General features: G+C 42.2%; 1 protein-coding gene across 12 annotated transcripts in view; it reads right to left on the reverse strand.

The window, feature by feature from the left end:
• The window catches only part of UNC5D (unc-5 netrin receptor D), a 554,486-nt gene that overhangs the window by 211,512 nt on the left and 324,664 nt on the right, over nt 1-18,310 (reverse strand). For all 12 annotated transcript variants that reach the window (XM_047857031.1, XM_047857032.1, XM_047857030.1 and 9 more), the window contains one exon: nt 11,350-11,493. In XM_047857031.1, coding sequence (XP_047712987.1) covers nt 11,350-11,493 — 144 coding nt within the window. The remainder of the gene's footprint in view (nt 1-11,349; nt 11,494-18,310) is intronic.

The raw sequence follows: 18,310 nt of genomic DNA on the forward strand, positions 1-18,310 counted from the left end.
ACATAAACACTGGAATATACCACAAACATCTAGTATCCCTGTCTTCTGCTTGGCCCCATATAGCAACTGAGTGGAAGAAAGGAACACTGTATTTTGCTTTCCCTTAAATCAATCTTGCCAGAACAGGAAGGATCTAAGACGCCACGTCAGCACAAATTGTTCACTTTTTTGGTAGCAAAATCCATGTTTTAGACTAAGTTTTATAAAGAGACCTAACAAAAAATGTTGAGGGACTAAAGTTGACATGAAAGAGCTGGCCCCCTGGAGGTCTGGGGGAGTTTTCCAGGGAAAGCGAATGGCAAAAGGCTATGAAATAGGGACAATCATGGATATTTGAAGAAGAAACATAGTCATAGTGTTTGGGACAGTGAAAGAAAGCATTGTGGTATAAGGGTAAGTAAGAGGAGCCGGTTAATTCCCATGGAGCCAGTGGGAGAAGTATGGCCAAGGGAACGACATGATCTGGGTTGTACTTTTTTTTTTTTAAAGTTTATTTAATTATTTTGAGAGAGACAGAGACAGTGCAAGCAGGGGAGGGACAGAGAGATAGAAAGAGCAAATCCTAAGCAGGTTCAGTACTGCCAGTACAGAGCCTGACTTGGGGCTTGAACTCATGAGCAGTGAGATCGCGACCTGAGCTGAAACCAAGAGTCAGATGCTTTAAACCACTGAGTCATCCAGGCACCCTTGTATTTTTTTTTTTTTTTTAAATAACCATTCTGGCTTCAGTGTGGAGAATGGGTTTTAAGATGTTAAGACTAGAAGGAGGGAGGTGATTATCACGGTAAAGAAATAACAATTGTTAGTATTCATGCTTGTATTAAATTGCAGTCTAGTCTTCAAATGGTTAACTCTAGCTCTTTCTCTAGCTTTTCTCTTTGGTCAAATTTTGGGAATGGGATGTTCATACTGCCTCTGCTTTCTCAGCTCCTATGGATTCTTAGATCCACTATGATCTTCTAACCCCTCCTCTCATTACACTGCTTTGCCCAGATCCACAGAAATCTTTATGTTCTCAAATCTCACTGAGCCCGCTCACTTGATCTTTGGATGGCATGGACACTAAGGACCATTTATTCCTTCATACAAGTCTGCACCCCCTCTTGCACATTCCTGGGCCTCTTCAACTTTTCTTTCCCATCTTCAGTCTTCTTCATGGCTCTTCCTCTGTTCATCCCTTAACCATTTACATAATTTCACTCCTGGACTGCTGCTCTGATCTTGTCCCCCTTAACTCTGTCTCTAGTGAATGGGATGGCAGGGGATTTAGAAAATAAAGCCACATCATTGTCCTTCTTATGACACTTCGATGGCACCAGACTACATCCTGGATGAATGTAAACCCAGCAGAGAATTCAAACACCCTCCATAATGTGATCTCTCTACTTCTAGCTGGTAGCTGCACCTCCTTGTTTCCCATGTGGTAGTTCCTACTGTTCCACCTTCCGTGCTTTTACCCAAGCTCTGTCTTTAGCCTGAAGATCTGTTTTTTGTTTTGTTTTTTTTGTTTTGTTTTTTTTTAATTATTAATACTCCTTCTTCCTTGGGAATTAGCTCAGATGTTAACTGAGGAAGTATATCATAGATCTTGACAAGCAGCAAATTGTCCCTCCTATGGGCTCCTAAAACATGTGGAGTTTGCCACGGGCTACGAACCACTGAAAATACTTGTTTTCAAGTATGGCCCATCACTAGACTGTAAACTCTTCAAGGGAAGGGATAGAATTTTATTTATGGTTGTGCTATCTAGAACATGGTAGATACTTAATTACGCATAGATAGCTAACACTGCCTCATCTAAGTTAGCATTCCTTTGCTACTTATCAAATTTCTGGAATGTTCTTATTCTGGTAGACAGATGCAAAACTAATTTAAGAATACTATCACTAAGTTCAGAGTCCTCAAAGATTTAACAAAGTTTTATTTCTGTTTTGCTTCTCTGTCAGAAGGTTTCTTTAGTAGAGAAAATAAGGGATGAAATAAAACCTATATCCTCTTCCCTGATAAACTTTTACTGAAGTGTTTATAGACACGGCCATTTTCTTGGAAGTTTAAGGTTTATTAATTACCACAAGAGCAGCAGACTGAATCGAGCCTTTATCTCCCAAAAAGGTGGAGACTGTGTTTTTTTTTTTTTTTTTTTGCAAATTCTTCTTGGTCAAATAATGGTTGGCAATAAGCAGCATGAAGGAATATTATTTGGGGAGGGTTCCCCCTGCCCCATCATCCACAGTGGGGTATGTTGTAAAGCAAAGTGCTGTTAACTGGGAATACCCATTTTTAAGGTGAGTGTTTTCAATTGTGCACATGTGAAGCAAAAGTAGCACAATTTATATCAATTCCATACAAATCATTCTACTCTGTTCATAGAATCACAATCTCTTATTGTACAGTATTTCTCACACTTTCTACTGAGTGCCCCCTGCTGGCAGAAGAGAACAAATTCCTATCTCCACAGCATTTATGGGTGGAGCCTAAGAAGACCTGACATGCACAAATTTATTTTGTTTTGTTTTGTTTTTAAAAGAGAAGAGGTGGGGAGGGGCAGAGAGAGAGAGGGAGAATCCCAGCCAAGCAGGCTCCTCTCTGTCAGTGCAGAGCCCAATGAGGAGCTCATACCCACAAATCCATGAGATCATGACCTGAGCCGAAATCAAGAGTTGGACATTTAACCAACTAAGCCACTCAGGCGTCCCACACAAAGTGGCTTTGAAGAATGAAGTTGCATTTTCACAATTTAAGGACATATTGCCTTCTACCCCTTGTATCCATGTTTATACTTGACTGACCTAAAAGGGGAATGATAAATGATGCTACAGAAAGATGTAGCATGTCTATCTTGAAGTTTCTTGTATCCCCAGAACATCCCTGCGGTTTTACACACAGGGCTGGCATTTTGAGAGACATGTGAAGTTAAAAATGACCTATTATGTAAAACGTTCCTCAATTTAGGTTTGTCCAACGTTTCCCTCTGGTTAAATATAGATCAGACATTTTTGGAAGAAACATCACTAAGTGATTCAGTCCGCTCTGTCCATCACATTTGGAGACATACACTGCCGACAGGTCCCATTGCTGTCGTCAACACTGATCACTTGATTAAGATGGTATAGGGCTGGATTTTCCACTGAAAAGCTACTCATTTCCCGTTGGTAATTATTAAGAAGTATCTTGTGGAGAGATACTTTGAAGATATACAAACATCCTGTTACTCCTGAAACTTTTACCCTCTAGTTTAAGCATCCGTGATACTTGTCTGAATCAATTAATATTCTAATATTCTAATGGTGCCACTATGATTTTCCATTTCCATCATTCCTTTAACACTGATCCATTTACTCTACCATTTACTCTCCATTATTTATATGTTCATTCAGTCATGTTTTTCAAAATACCAGTATGGATTTCTGGGTTCTTATTTACTGAGTTATAATCCATCACTCTCAATCATTTTGATACTCAAATTGTCCCAGATGTGACCAATGGGAGTCCTTTTTCAGTGGCTGCTGTTTCCTTTCACATGTTCAAATTAAAGGACATTGTACAAAATAAGTGACATTTACACTTTAAAAACTCAATGTCATGAATGACAAAATAGGACTGAGAAATTACCCGGATTAAAGAAAACTAAAGTGACCTCTCAGCTGAATGTAACCCATGATCTAGAATTTTTGTTGTTATTGTAACAAAGGAGATTACTGAACCATGGGTGAAATACGAATAAGGTCTCAGGACTAGATAATAGTATTGTATCAGTGTTAATTTCTTCATATTTATACTACTAGTTATGTCAAAAAATACCCTTGTTCTTTAAAAAGCATACACAATTAAGTATTTAAGGGAAAGGGGGCATCCTGTCTGCAATTTAATCTTAAACGTGTCAGAAAACAAAACACAATAGTCTATATACGAAAGCATATTATCAACACAGAAAGAGAACTCCAAAGCAACATTTGATGATTCTCAGTAGAAGACTTAGGGGAATTCTTTGTACTACACACTGCAACTTTTCTGAAGTCTGAAATTATGTCAAAATTAAAAAAAAATTAAAACCTCTATTAGTGTGTATTTCACCTGCTCATGTCATGCAGTTATTCCTTCTAGAGAATCGCCAACAGGCATGCACCCCTTGCTTGCCTAGCTAGGCACAGTTTACAGGAGAACGTGGCCAAAAGAATAATGTGCCAATGGGTATATCTAGTTACCAGCTTGACCCCAAACATGCATTTTAAAACTCAGACCCTACGACGTTACCTCGTAGGAGGTGATTTCCTGAACCATCGCATCACTGCCACTGACATCCAGCTTCACAGGCATGGGACCAGTGGGCTTCCCCAGGGCCCCATGCTCGACTGCTCGATGGCCTCAAATTCTTAATTTTTGAACAAGGGACCCCACGTGGTTATTTTGCACTCGGTACCACAAATTATGTACCTAGTCCTGTGGCTACAAGCCAATGTGCCACCTTCGTGTAAATCAGACACATGCAAACACAAGGCTTGAAAATACCACCTCTGTGCGTAGGAAAACCAGACCCTTCCCTCAGGCGGTTGCAACCATGTGCCAGGTACACATCCTGGCTGCTGGCGTGTGGGATGCTTCTCAGCCTCCCCATTCCCTTCCACGGCTAGATGCCCTTACACAGTGCACAGCTTCATCTAGAGGCCCAGGCTCTCATATCCTTCAGTAATTTTCACATACAGTTGATACTTGGACAACACAGGTTTGAACTGTGTAGGTACACGTCTGTGTGGATTTTTTTCTACACGTACTGGACGGTAACGAACATGTATTTTCTCTTCCTTACGATTTTGGATTTTTAAATTAATTTATTTTGAGAAAGAGAGAGAGCATGGGAGGGGGAGAGAGAAAACCCCAAGCAGGCTCCACGTTGTCAGTGCAGAGCCAGATGCGGGACTTGAACTCACAAACTGTAAGATCATGACCTGAGCAGAAACCAAGAGTAAAGACATTTAATCGACTGAGCCACCCAGGCGCCCCATCTTCCTTAGGATTTTCTTAATAGCATTTCCTTTTCTCTAGCTTGCTTTATTTGAGAATGCAGTATATAATATACATAGCATACAAAATATTTGTTAATCGGTAGTATTATAGGTAAGGCTTCCAGTCAACAATAGGGTATTAGCAGTTAAGTCACTGGGAGTCAAACGTTACAAAGGTGGATTTCTGACTGCATGGGAGGAGGTCAGCGCTCCTAACTCCCATGTTGTTCAAGGGTCAACTGCAAATTAATTTCAGTCTAAAGGAAAGGACTGACTATTGACAAAGTAAAATCATATCTTTTCTTCACTTTGGCCACATTCTTCCACGAAGAGGGGAAGGAAGGAGGGTTTCAGGGTTTTGTGCAATTGCCACCAAGTATAGAGAGGTCTTGACAAGTTCTCCCCATAACCTGTGAGTAAATTCCATGTTCTGGAAAGGGAGGAAGGGAACAGAGCAGGTGGAGCTGGCGGCCAAGGTCTCCTTCAGAGCCATATACTGCGTATCACAGAGTTGTATGGTTGTAATGATTCACCTGCTCCCAAATCCCTTTTGACCCTCTCTTTATGGCAGTGAAGATTATTAGGAGTAGTGCACAAGGCAGGGAGGACAAATATGATCCTTATAATAACGTCCCGGTAAGCCACAGATTTGCTAAGAAGCCAGACACCATGTCGGCACCGTGGCCCAATCAAGATAACTAACAAATGCCCTTTCAGAGAATCATATCTGGCATTGATAACGTTGCCTTTTCAAACCAAACATTCCTAATACAAGGGTCATATAGAAGTCTCTGCAGTAGGCTCAGGGGTCAAGACAATGAGGGTAATACAGTCGAATCTCACATCAGATTACATTCTAAGAAAGGGAACAAATCCACAAGCAAGTTCACAGTACCTGTGACTCTATGCAAATTATAATAAATACCATGGGATAAGTGCTAAATAAATGCTATGAGAACTCAGAGAGGTGGGTATTTAGATTTTTCAGTTTTGAAGCTGGAGATACCACAGGGGAGGTATCTTGTCGATGGCTCAGTTGGTGTGTCAGCTGCTGAGGTCAATTAGTATTAAGGGATTTGTTCAACTAGGTTTCATAAAGGAGACAGCATACAAGACGGGCCTCGGATGTAGGAATTAGATGGGAAGCTACAGGATGGTGCACAGTGGGGCTGAGAATATGCTCCAGGGAAGAGAAAGAATATGAGCACATCACAGAGGGGAAAAGTGAGTCTCATGTCCCAGAGTCTAAGCTGTGCTACCGTAGTGGGATCTCAGCACGCTTCAAGGGATGTAGTGGGAGACAAAGCTACAAAAGTAGGTTAAGGCTGCATTTGAATATCAGGCAGATGTGCCTACATTTATTCTTATTATTTAATTTGCTGTCAGGAGGGGGTCATCGGCAGTTTTTAGCAGGTGAAGTTATTAGAGCCATGAAGCTGAGATCCATAATGGAGGCTTAATTGGATGTCTCTCTTCTATAGTTTTCAAAAAGATACCACTACCCTCCAAAAAGAAACAAATAAAAATAATACTGTTTTAATGTGTGCCTGGAAAATGAGGTAGAGAATTTCATAGCTTTTAAATGAGGTTCTCCTTTAAACTCTTCACTCATTCTTGGCACAACTGCATAGGTATTTTAGGCGTGCCCCAAAAAAGCAGCCTATTTAAATGATATTCAGGCTGTATACTTTATAGATCTTTTCTTTAAAAAAAAAAATCAACAAAGGGGCGCCTGGGTGGCTCAGTGGGTTGAGCGTCCGACTTCAGCTCAGGTCATGCATGATCTCACGGTCCAGGAGTTCGAGCCCTATGTCAGGCTCTGTGCTGACAGCTCAGAGCCTGGAGCCTCCTTTGTGTCTCCCTCTATCTGTCTCTCATGCTCTCTCTCTTGCTCTCCCTCAAAAATAAATAAACATTAAAAAAAAATGAAAAACTGAAGTAAAATAAATCGAGCAAACAGTGGTTTCCTGCTGTGTTTCATTCTAAGCGGCCAACTTGCTATGTGACTCTAACAAGCACAGGCTCCCATCTCTCCAGCCCCAGCTCTTCTACTGGGAAAAAAGGCCCAAGTCTCAAGAAGCGAGTGATCGACCAAGGGTTAACGATACAGGCAAAACATTGTGTAAGCAGATGAAGAAGAGGGAGAAAAGCGGGAAAGAAAAGCAATAGCTAAGCAGCCAAATGTTCACACATGAAAATAAACAACCCCGAATAATTGAATATTCCTGGTTTTGACAACCGTCCAGCAGCAGAACCAACAGATGCTACAGCGGCCCGACCACCCAGCTGGATAGAATCAGACAAACGAGAGAAGGCCTGTGGGAGTTCCTCCCTGGAGACGGGCTTCTGCCAACCTGGTGGGGGTACGTGTGGGTTGGCTTTATTTATTTATTTTTACCTTTAGAAAATCGTTTTTGAGACGGGGCCTCGGCTATTTCCAGCCCCGGGCATTTGGAAGGCGGCCAACATCTCTCTGACACACTGTGGAATTATTAAGGAGAAGACAATAGTTTAAGATGACAGGCACTTTGGTTACTAAAACAAAGCCTGTACTGGTTTTTGGACACGAAGGCAGTGATGCGTTTGACTTCATGTACACGTACAATGCGTGTAACTTATATGCACTGAAATATATTCAACATATGCAGGAACTTCACCATGAGGAGGAATTTCCTCAGCAATGGAATGGAAAAGCAATCACTGCTTCCCTCAAGGAAACAACTTACGTGCATGTGAACCTTTCTTGCTAGGACGGTTCTCAAATTCCAGTTGATAGAAAGGAGTCAACAAGGTTTAGTAGCAAAGCACCATCTGCTGGGTGACCTGTGGTCAAGCCACCTAACCCTTCTGAACATCAATTATTCAGCTATTAAATGATGATGCGTTATCAATATATTCAGCTATTAAATGGATGAATGGGTTAAATCAGTATTTCCCAAATCGTGTGTCATAAAGGTTCTGTTCGTTTGTTTGTTTTTATGGTCTTGCTACTCCATGTATGGCCCACAGACCGGCTGGCAACATCAGCGTCATCTAGGAGCTCTTGAAAATAATAGAACCTCAGACCTTGCACCGGACTTACTGAGTCATGGGTCAGAATCTGACCCAACAGGCCTGGGGTGGAAGCCAGGCATCTGCATATCTAACCGAAAATGCGGGTGGGGCCGTGTCAAGAAAAATACGAGTTAAATAAATAAAGTACTTGTATCTATCCCGTTTCCCTTTAAAGTCGAATGATGTCGAGGTGATATCATGCCAGTGATTACCTAGTGCGATCATGTCAAGTCACCGCAGTGGATACATACACCCCTTGGTGGGAGGCGCCAGCTGCCAGGGAAGGTCTGCTGGCTGTGGTTTCAAAATTGTTAAATTCTTAATGCATCACTGGCTAAATGTAGGAAGCATAAGGAGCTCTGATGTTGAACTACAATAATTTAATGAATAATATAAAAATGATACTAATTTTGCAAAGTCCCCTCAAGACAATTGTCATCAGATTCATAAGCTACATTCATCTATCAAAATCCTTATTTAGCACATTAAGATGTCTTTAGTACTTCAAAAACCAATCTCAAAAAGGAGAAACATAGTGACAATTATATCCAATTTGGCTTTTCATTTATTGGGAATAAAGACTATCCTCATGTGCAATGTGTTATTTGCTGGGAAGTACTTGCAAATAGCAGCCAGAAATCTTATTTCAACAAAACATGAAAGTTATTAAAAAAAAAAGTGCTTTTTTTTTCTTTTCCTACAAGCAAATGAAAAGAATTTCAAGCAAGGTCCTAAAGGCAGTTTTTTTCCCTCCACTTTTGATGCTTAATGGCATTAAACATAGTTAAATTTCAATTTACATTTTAATGTACACTGGTCCCCAAGTCAAATGCAATATTTAATGATGAACCATATCTTGACTTGCATAAATAATTTTAAATCAATTAAAAAATCTGTCACTTGCGACATAGGAGGAAACTAAAAATATGTTACAAATATAGGAGATACCATTAATTGCATAATATAGGGTTTAATGGTAATTTTTTTACTTAAAAATCACATCTTCATCACATTCATATGTGCATATCATATGCAAGAATGTCAAAACGATGTTTTGAACCCTGAAGAGATTGGTGTAATTGTTACCACAAAAGTATCAGATGCCTCTAAAAAAGTCAAGAAATGATGGAAAAGGTTTCTCCATTTGTAACATCCTTTGATCCTATCATGCTTGGAAGAGTTAGATCCTAGGGCTGCCCTAGCATGGACTTTTAAGAGACTGTATTAGCCATGATCTGCATAAAATTGACTGAGGCGCTACAATTTTAATTCAGTGCGATTAGTTTTAGTAAGTATTAACACGCCTCCGAAAGAGTGATGCTGGTTCTATGGAGGCTCAAATAGCTCATGACTGATAAGCCTAACTCGGTGCCAGGTACAATCTGAAATACTTTCTAGTTATCAGTCCCTGTAAGTCTTGAGATAATTCTATGAAGTAGGCACCCTTTCATCACTGGAGACATGAAGACACAGAGAGATGCGTAAACTGTCCGCCATCACAAAACTAAGGAGTAAAGCTGGAACCAGTAACCAGCAAGGCTGCCGTGTCTCCTGGGGTCTTAACCACCATGGTCCACATGGTCAAAGCGGAAACTGCAGGAGCAAAGGCACATGTCAGAGAAGTGACGGCGATTTGCAGAACAGCCAACGGCTTGGAAGGATATAGCGCACATAATCGAAGGTTATGGGAAACGAACAAAGGTGAGTTGGGAGCCATTCTTTGCTAAACTTTGTAAGCCAGGGGAAAACCCGGAGCTTTCTAGCAAGCAGGTGACAACCAGAAATTAAATGAGCAAGTATGGAGGTGCGAGAGACTGGAGGTGACAGATCAGTGTGATGTTATTTATAATAAATCACAGAATAGGTCACCTGGACCTCAGAGACATAGAGGAAGAGGAGGAACAGGAAAAGTGATGTGGAAAAGCCACAAATTGAGGAAGGCCATGTTGAAATCCCTGTGCTGCTTGTTCTCTCTTTTTTTCCCAGAGAGAGACTGGGAAATTTGACCCTGACAAGGGTCAAATGCACCGACTAGCCTAGCCGAAGCCGTGCAGGGATCACAGAGCTGGTTGTGTTAAGGTAAAACCAAACATATCCCCTCTGTCAGCTGACCTGCTACTTTAGAGTCAAAAAGTATTTGTTCGCTAAAATTAACTAAATAACTACAGGACAACGGTTTCCCATGGCTCTTACATCAAAGAGCACAGCTTACAAAATGACCTCTTCTCCTTGGCCTACTAGGGCCCAGTCAACATGCAGGAGAGGGCCTCTCAAATTGCCAGGAGAGTGAAGGTGAAATGTGTATTTTGAGAAGAAGATTTCATTTCCCAAGAAACATAAATGTCTCTGCAAATAGCAATTCATTCCTATTCTCAATCCCTAAAACCATCGACATCTGTTATGAATTCCTTGAGTCCTCAAATAAATCCCCCTTGTCCCGTATTCTTTATGGCACTCTCAAAATGCAGCATTTGAATAAAACAACAATAACCAAGTCTGTCCTCCTTCTCTCAATTTCTTTCTGGAGGAGCTTTTACACTCCTGGGCTCACAAAAGAGATTTTATGGGGACCCATCATGGTGGGATAATGGTGGTAGGGGAATGAAGACATTTTAAGGGAGGAGGAAGGAAGTTTCTGTCCTTCTAAGTCTGTTTGAGATGATGAAAACATTGATGCTGAAATATGATAAAAACATCTTGGACTCTCCTGAAAAGCAATTTTATTCTTCTTCCCCCACCCCCTTTTTTCTTTTTTGGGAGTTCTACGTGGGTCAAACAAATGCAGTTTTAAAGCCCATTTCCATGTTTTAAGATACAGAAGCAAGAGGCTGAACAGCAGGCTATTACAAATCCCTTAATCTCTAATGTCTTATTTTTGCAGATCTGCTGGAAAGTGCAGTAAATAGTCACTGCTCACCTTTTCCCATCAATGCCCCCTTGAACTTTGTCATTGATAACGAATAGTAGAACCCATTTACGCGGGTTTCTTTCTCTCAGGAACCATTCCCCTCCCCACCCCCGGCATTGTCAAGACACCTGTGATCTGACAATCTCGGCGCAATCTCGGAGCCAACCTGATTTGCGGATTGTACTCCAGAGGCAATTTTCAACATTTAAAACACAACTTTAAAGAGTAAATTTGGTAGAGACAGAGACAGTTGTGATGCCTCCTGGATGTCCTCTGATCGATATTCCGCAGAAGCACCTGGCACCTCCAAAGCCCCCTCTTCAGCTCCGATGAACTCTGGCCCTTGTTCGCACCAGACAAGAACATCACCCAGAATGTACTCACAAGCTATGCGCACGGAGGCCTTCCTGCTTTTGGAGGTCCCCAGGTGGCTCCATGCCACGCACTGGCACCAGTAGTCCTCTGGCCCGTGGAAGTCCTCTACCTGCTGCCTGGTGACGTTGATAAACACCTCCCGGACCTTCAAGCCTGATGGGGAGACAGAGCAAATCAACTGAGGCTGCTGTATTTTTCAAACCAAAAGTTAAGGATAGCCAAACCTTCTCTTGTTAATTAAACAATTCTGTTTTTAATCAAGGCGAGGTTTTAATTACTCTGACAATAATATATTGCTGCTAATTAAATTCCAACAGCTGAGTAAGCTAGAAAGAATGAGTGCAAAGTATTACCAGCCAATGTGGCTCCAATACCATACAATAATTTTCACAGTAACTCGACTTGATGCTTTTTCTTTGTCTTGCTTGGTGTAAAGCCTACGGTGAGGAATGCAGTACCACAATTAACTGCTGGAATTCTAGAGGCTAACAAGGCCTCAGCACACAGACCACAGAGATGTAGTTCCAGGTGGTTCTAAATGGCCCTATCCCTGGGTATGGCAGTGGGCAAGGATCTAGCAGTGTGGCTCAGGAGAAAGAGGGAACGGTGAATGTGTGTGAGCAGGCCGGGAAACCAGGGAAGGGCCCTGCCTCGTCTTCAAAGGCTTCAGACAACAAATACAATGCAGGCAATTTAAACTACGTGGGTCTCAAAGCCCTGAGGAGAGAGCCCAGCAAAGCCACTGTAGCAATGGTGTGAGGAGGTAAAGGAAGGAGAGGCTCTTATTGAAAGAGGAGCTAAGGCTACCCCTGCAAAATAAGATAAAACTAAGACAGCCACCTCTCAATATTTATTATCATTATTAATTGCTTTGCATCCTCCCAAGGGTTAGAAAATGTGCTTGGTACTTCTTACTGGGGAGCGTGAGTTTCTTCCAAACCTCTGGCCAAGGACAATCGGCCTTTCTTTCTTTGGGAAGAACAGTCACCTTGCATAGAGTGCCAAGGATGAAAGGGGACACGCATCACTAGCCATATCAGTTCAATCATCACGGGCAGGACAGCAGCCCTGACAGTCAGCAAGCTCTCTCCGTTCACCGGACATGCTGAGGCTGTGCCTTTCTCTGGGACAGGCAGTGTGGGAGAAAAAGAGACCATGCCTATTGAATTGCACTTATGTACTAGCATCATATAAGCCTTCAACCTACTCACTCACTACATTTTCACAACAGACTGACGCGGTAGGAACTATGGCATCCCCACTATGCAGACAAAAGAACCGTCTTAAGAGAGACGAAGTCATTTGTCCGCAGTTACACAGTCTCTTAACGGAAGATCTGGGGTCTGAACCTAGATCTGTCTTACAGCAAAACCAGCACCACGTGCACATCCTTCTCAAAAATTAAAATTCTGTCCCTGTATTTTAGGTACTTATACTTAATTATGGAAATAAGACTAACACAGGGAACATTTAAAGAAACAAGAAGTGCATAATTATGCTTTTTCCTTTAAATTCAAAAGGAATTCATGGGACAGAATCATCAGTACAATCCAATGAACCAGGGGCTCTTGATGGAGGAGGTGGAATGTGATTTTATCTTGGGTGGTGGTAGGATTTAAAGAACAAGAACGGAGGTGTGCCATCAGTCAAGGCTTGGGAGACATTCCTTTCTACCCAATCAATAACATGTTATTGACGGCGTGTGATGGAGAGAGTTTTATGACCACATAAATCACCACGTACAATTGGAGTTATACTTCCTCACATTTTAGAAGGTATCACACATAGAAAATCATCTTGATGACAGTTGATAATCTATGTTTCCCTGTTTGTGCCAAGTGCAAAAGTACACTCTCCCCGCCCCCCCCCCCCCCCCCCACGCAGAGATGTAAGGGTCTCAAAAGCTGAGTTCCACAGGGAATAGGAAAAAAAGCCCTACAGGTGTTTTTATTGATGGTGGTGTTTTTGTCTTCGCACTTAAAGAAACAAAAAGTGTGAGCGGAAGGATGAGGGCGAGGAGGAGGCAGAGTTGGGAGGTGAAGAGAAAAGGAGAATAAAAACGAAGCAGAGAACAAAACAGGATGGTTAGGACAGAAAGCAGAGCGGAGTGTGGCCGCCCATGCTGGGGATTCGAAAATAATGTGAAATAAACAAAACTAAGGAACGAGACTCCAGGGATGAGGGCTTGTGTTATATTTTTCTCTTTTATTTGAGGCAAACGGTGGATGACCCTACTTTGAATAGTGAAAGGGATGAGACAGAACATCAAATCAATGCACCCAGAGGTCAGAGACACTCTGTCACAGTGCAGAGACATGCGGAGACAGAATATGCCTACCATTTAGGAATCAGGGGTCTCATCAGAGAAGCATTCTATAGGCTTGAGAGGTCAGAAATGGGTTCAAGCTGATGGGGAACAATTTACTCTCACAAATCCCCAGAAACAAGAGGCAAATTACACCATGCAGGGCCACCTGGGGAAGCTAGGAGGCAGAAGGGGCAAAGGAAAATGGGGGCAAGAGCCTTTATTGTGGTTTCCATGGGAAGACACGGGACCTAGTAAACAGGTGTAAAATTGTCTAGTTTGAATCATTTCAGTGGGCTCAGGAACATAATGGCTGTCCCCAGTTGTCAGGTAGTTGGTCCTGAAATGAGCATAAGTGAATATTGCCCTGAAGTGTAAGAGCTTAATAAAAGTAGTAGCTCAGGGTCTGGGCTCTGGATAGTTTGTTTGCATATAAAAGGCACTCTTAAAGGCAAGTTATCTGCTCTCTCCAGGAATCAGGCAGCCCCCTCTGGCAGGACATCCCTCCAGGGTGAGTAAGACCCCAACATGTCAGTGTATCCCATACAGAAACTAAACGTGGACACATGAACAGACAGCTGCATATTTGTTTTGGGGAAGCATAAACCATAGACCGCGGACCATCACCATGAAGGTCCGACCTTACCTTACCCCGTGTCCAGAAGTCTGCAACCCTTCCTTCAGACTAACTGCAGGTGAAAGCACAATGCTAAAGTCACAATTGCAACACTGGGACAGCTCAGTTGCAAGTTCTTCACAGGGGCTTTCCCATCAGATTGAAGCAGCCAAACGAATATAAACCAACTATTTGCAAACACAGTGTATTTTTCCTGCAGGCTGCATCAGGGTGGCAGGCTCCTTGCAAACGCCACAAGTGGAGTGCCTGGGAGGCTCAGTAGGTTAAGCATCTGACTTTTGATGTCGGTTCAGGTCATGATCTTAAGGTCCGTGAGATCAAGCACCACATCAGGCTCAGCACTGATAGCGTGGAGCCTGCTTGGGATTCTCTCTCTACCTTCCTCTCTCTGTCCCTCCTCCACTTGCACCTACACGTGCATGCTGTTTCTCTCTCTCTCTGTCAAAATAAAAAAATTAAAAAAAATAAAAATAAAAGGCCACAAGTGACATGACTTCCACCCCCGTCTGGCCAAATACACTATCTGGATTAGACCTTTCTTCTAACATGAAGTCTTCAGTCTTGTCACAACATTCCCTCTAGGAGACCTCTTGGAAAATCATGACCATTGTGGATCTATTATGCTTATCTCTACCATAACAAGAAATAATTCTATTGAATAAAAAAAAATTTAAATAGTATATTCTCTCTCAAATCTCCATTATAGCTCTGTCTAGTGACACACACACACACACACACACACACACACACACACACACACACACACACAAAGTGTGAGCGTCACCAAACATCCAGGGAAAGCAGCTCTATTTAAGGAAACCACTGCCCACACCCCTCCGCTGAAGTTCATCCAACAGCATTGCAGGGATGGCCATCTACTTCCCCACCTCGAGAGACAGCAGCTAACTTGTTCACGGGAAATACTACAGAGGAGCAAAAATCCCAGGCACACAGAAGGTGACATCTCATAAATAAGAGCAGCACTGCACCTGATGACTTGTATAACTCTAATAAGCACAGAAAAGTCCAACCCTTTAAATTACTGTGTAAATTATAACCATCAGCCTTTGTAATGGACTGGCGTCTTACAGAATATATAAAAATATGACTATGGGACTGATATGCTAATAAGCTTTCGACGCTGTTGGATGGTTCGGTTGTACGGAGACTAATGTTGGCAGCAGATGAATAATTGCTCTGCATGTTCTAAACATAACAGAACAGCACAGACCTTCATCATTTGTCAGCTTTATTTGTTTAAATGAGAAAAATGCTGACAGCAGTTATTGCTGTAATCCCCTTATTTATCAGATAGAAAACACTAGTTACTCTTAGCAGGTCTAATCCTGGTGGGAGACTGAAAGTTACAGAATTTTCAAACTAATTGAAGGTATACGTGTTAGTGTTCCAAGAAGAGAAATACAGAAGACAGCGGGAAGGCAACGGTGAGAGAAAAAGAAGGCATATCATTTATTCCTGGCTACCATTTATGAAAAGGGCTTTAAGTCTTAGTCTTGACTTGTTCCCTAGCAAAGAAAGAATTCTGGAATAGTATTTCGAATTCAGCACCACACCCACTGCAGCCCAGGGCCTAATAGCTGTCCCACACCTTTTATCTACTGCTCATTATCACACTTCCACAAATCCCAAAGGTAGCATCCTGCCATGGTTATTGTTGCCAGCCTGCTCTCAGATACACCTGGTGATGGGCACCTGGGGAGGAATTTGACATCATTCCCTGATGCTTCCCACCCCTCCTAGCTTCATGTTCCTCAATCTTTTGGAAGTTCTCTATAGCAGGATGCTTAGCTTTACTAAACTGAATAAGTTTCAAGAAGGGAAGTCAAGGATCCCTCTTCCTCCTTGGCGTATCTTTCATATCCCAAAACCACACAGAAGAAGTAAAAAACCAGCAAACTAGGTTTTCGCGAATTGTTTTCTCAACTGATGCTCTGTACCCTCTCCTTGGGCCAGCTTAGCTCTGCGTTTCACCAACTCCGTGCTTTATTTTCCACATTGTAATGGCTCACAATTGGGGATTAACCAAGAGAATGAGTAAACTGCTCTCCAGAGACAAAGCTCCAAACAACTATTTCCAATACAACTTCATGAGTAGCACAGGGCCCTCCTCCCTCAATTCTTTGGGAAAGAAAAAGGAAAAATGAAACTCCTCTTGAAAAGCAACAGTCTCATATTCAAGAGCCTTCTCCAATGAACCATTGCCTACTTAGGTTTCTCACTCCCCTCCAATGCCTGCATTTGGCTGTGAGATCGTCCTTCCTTACCCATGGTCCCTGGAGAAAACAGAAAACAACTCACACATCAGGAGGCAGAAAGCCCACCACTTCCACAAGGGAATATTTTTCATGTGCCTCTTACTAGTCCAGGGCTAGAGCCTAGAAAACATGCTTCAGGGCACCCGGGTGGCTCAGTCGCTCAAGAGTCTGACTCTTGATTTTGGCTCAGGTCATGATCTCATGGTCCTGGGATTGAACCCTGCATCAGGCTCTGTGCTGAGCATGAAGCCTGCTTGGGATTCTCTCTTTCCCTCTTTGCCCTTCCCTCACTTGTGCTTTCTGTCTCTCTCTCAAAATAAATAAACATTTAAAAAAAGATGTTTGAAAAATGAGAAGCTTCCCCATATTTTGAATAGCATTATCATTGCTGATTATTGTACCCTTTTATAGCCCTTTACTTTTATTATTAAGGTAACCACATGTAGTATCTGATTTCATCTTAACATCATGTTATTATTGTCTCTATGCATACCTTGTTGCAGGTCCCCTATCATAGGCAATACATCAGAGATGTTATACAGTTTGTAATGTACATTATTTGAACAAAATAAGTGAGTCATCATACTGTGCCTGCCACTACACCAGGTGCTGAGGATACTGTGACAAAGCAGATGATCAAGATTCTTGCCCTCAAGGAGCTTACAGGTTAAAGGGGGGAGACATTTCAACCTACCCCGACAAGGCGGCATGGGAACTGCCATGACAGGAGAAGCGCTATGGGACCACACAAGAGGGGCTGCTCACCCCTCCATGCAGCAAGAGCTTCTGGGGGTGGATGCCATTCTACCGGGGACATGAAGGCTGTCTCCTTACCCAGTCAGCTTGACGTCTAAAGCAAGGCTCTGGGAAGGACACACAGATGGGACACATATTTAAAGTTTCAGAAGTCTGACATATTAGGGAAGCATTTTCACAGAAGCGTGCCTCCATTACTTTGGGGACCTTAGATATCTTCAGGCCAACATGCTATTGAAAATAGTAAGTTAAATGTAGATAATTAAAAGGTAGAACTGTATTTCATTTTCCTGGCAGATGCTTAATTAGGGCTAAATGTCTTTTGCCACTCCATCCTAGCAACAAGATTAAAATGTATTTTGATAAAAAAAAAATAGTCATCCTTTGAATGTGTGCGATGCCTAATGAATACTCTTTAGTTTCCCCTAGATAATAACCACTACACGTATTCCTCAGAAGCACAAGTTCAGAGTTAAGTACAGAAACCAAGAATACACTCAAGCTCTCCAGTTTCTTCCACACCAGAGATTAGAATTAATCAGCACAGAGGTGTCTGGCAGAGGAAAGCAAATTAACTGGATAGTGTTGTCTGATAGCAGAGAGAGGGAAACTCTAGAGCCAGGAGTAGACAAAGTAGGGTTATTTAGAGGACAGCACCCTGCAGATGACTCACTGGGACATCACACTCATAGCTTGGTGGGCAACAATTGTGACTTCCAACCCAGCTGCTTCAGTAAGTGACTTCTGTTTCCTGAGGTCACTCAAATTACCTCCGGGGAGTAGATTATGCCCTGAGGGCAAGGCATATATCATACAGCTTCTACCTCTCACAGCGCTACCAATGGCTGGGAGAATTACATACAGCGTGAATGTAAACTGAAGGAATGAATCACGAGCCAGTGAGAGGTTATTTTATGCAAGACAGTTACTTGCATGTGAATAATACTGGCCCTTTTGTCTATTTGAAATTATAAAAGTTCACAACTTTCTGTTTGT

The sequence above is a fragment of the Prionailurus viverrinus genome, chromosome B1, assembly GCF_022837055.1.
Source record: "Prionailurus viverrinus isolate Anna chromosome B1, UM_Priviv_1.0, whole genome shotgun sequence".
NCBI lineage: Eukaryota > Metazoa > Chordata > Mammalia > Carnivora > Felidae > Prionailurus > Prionailurus viverrinus.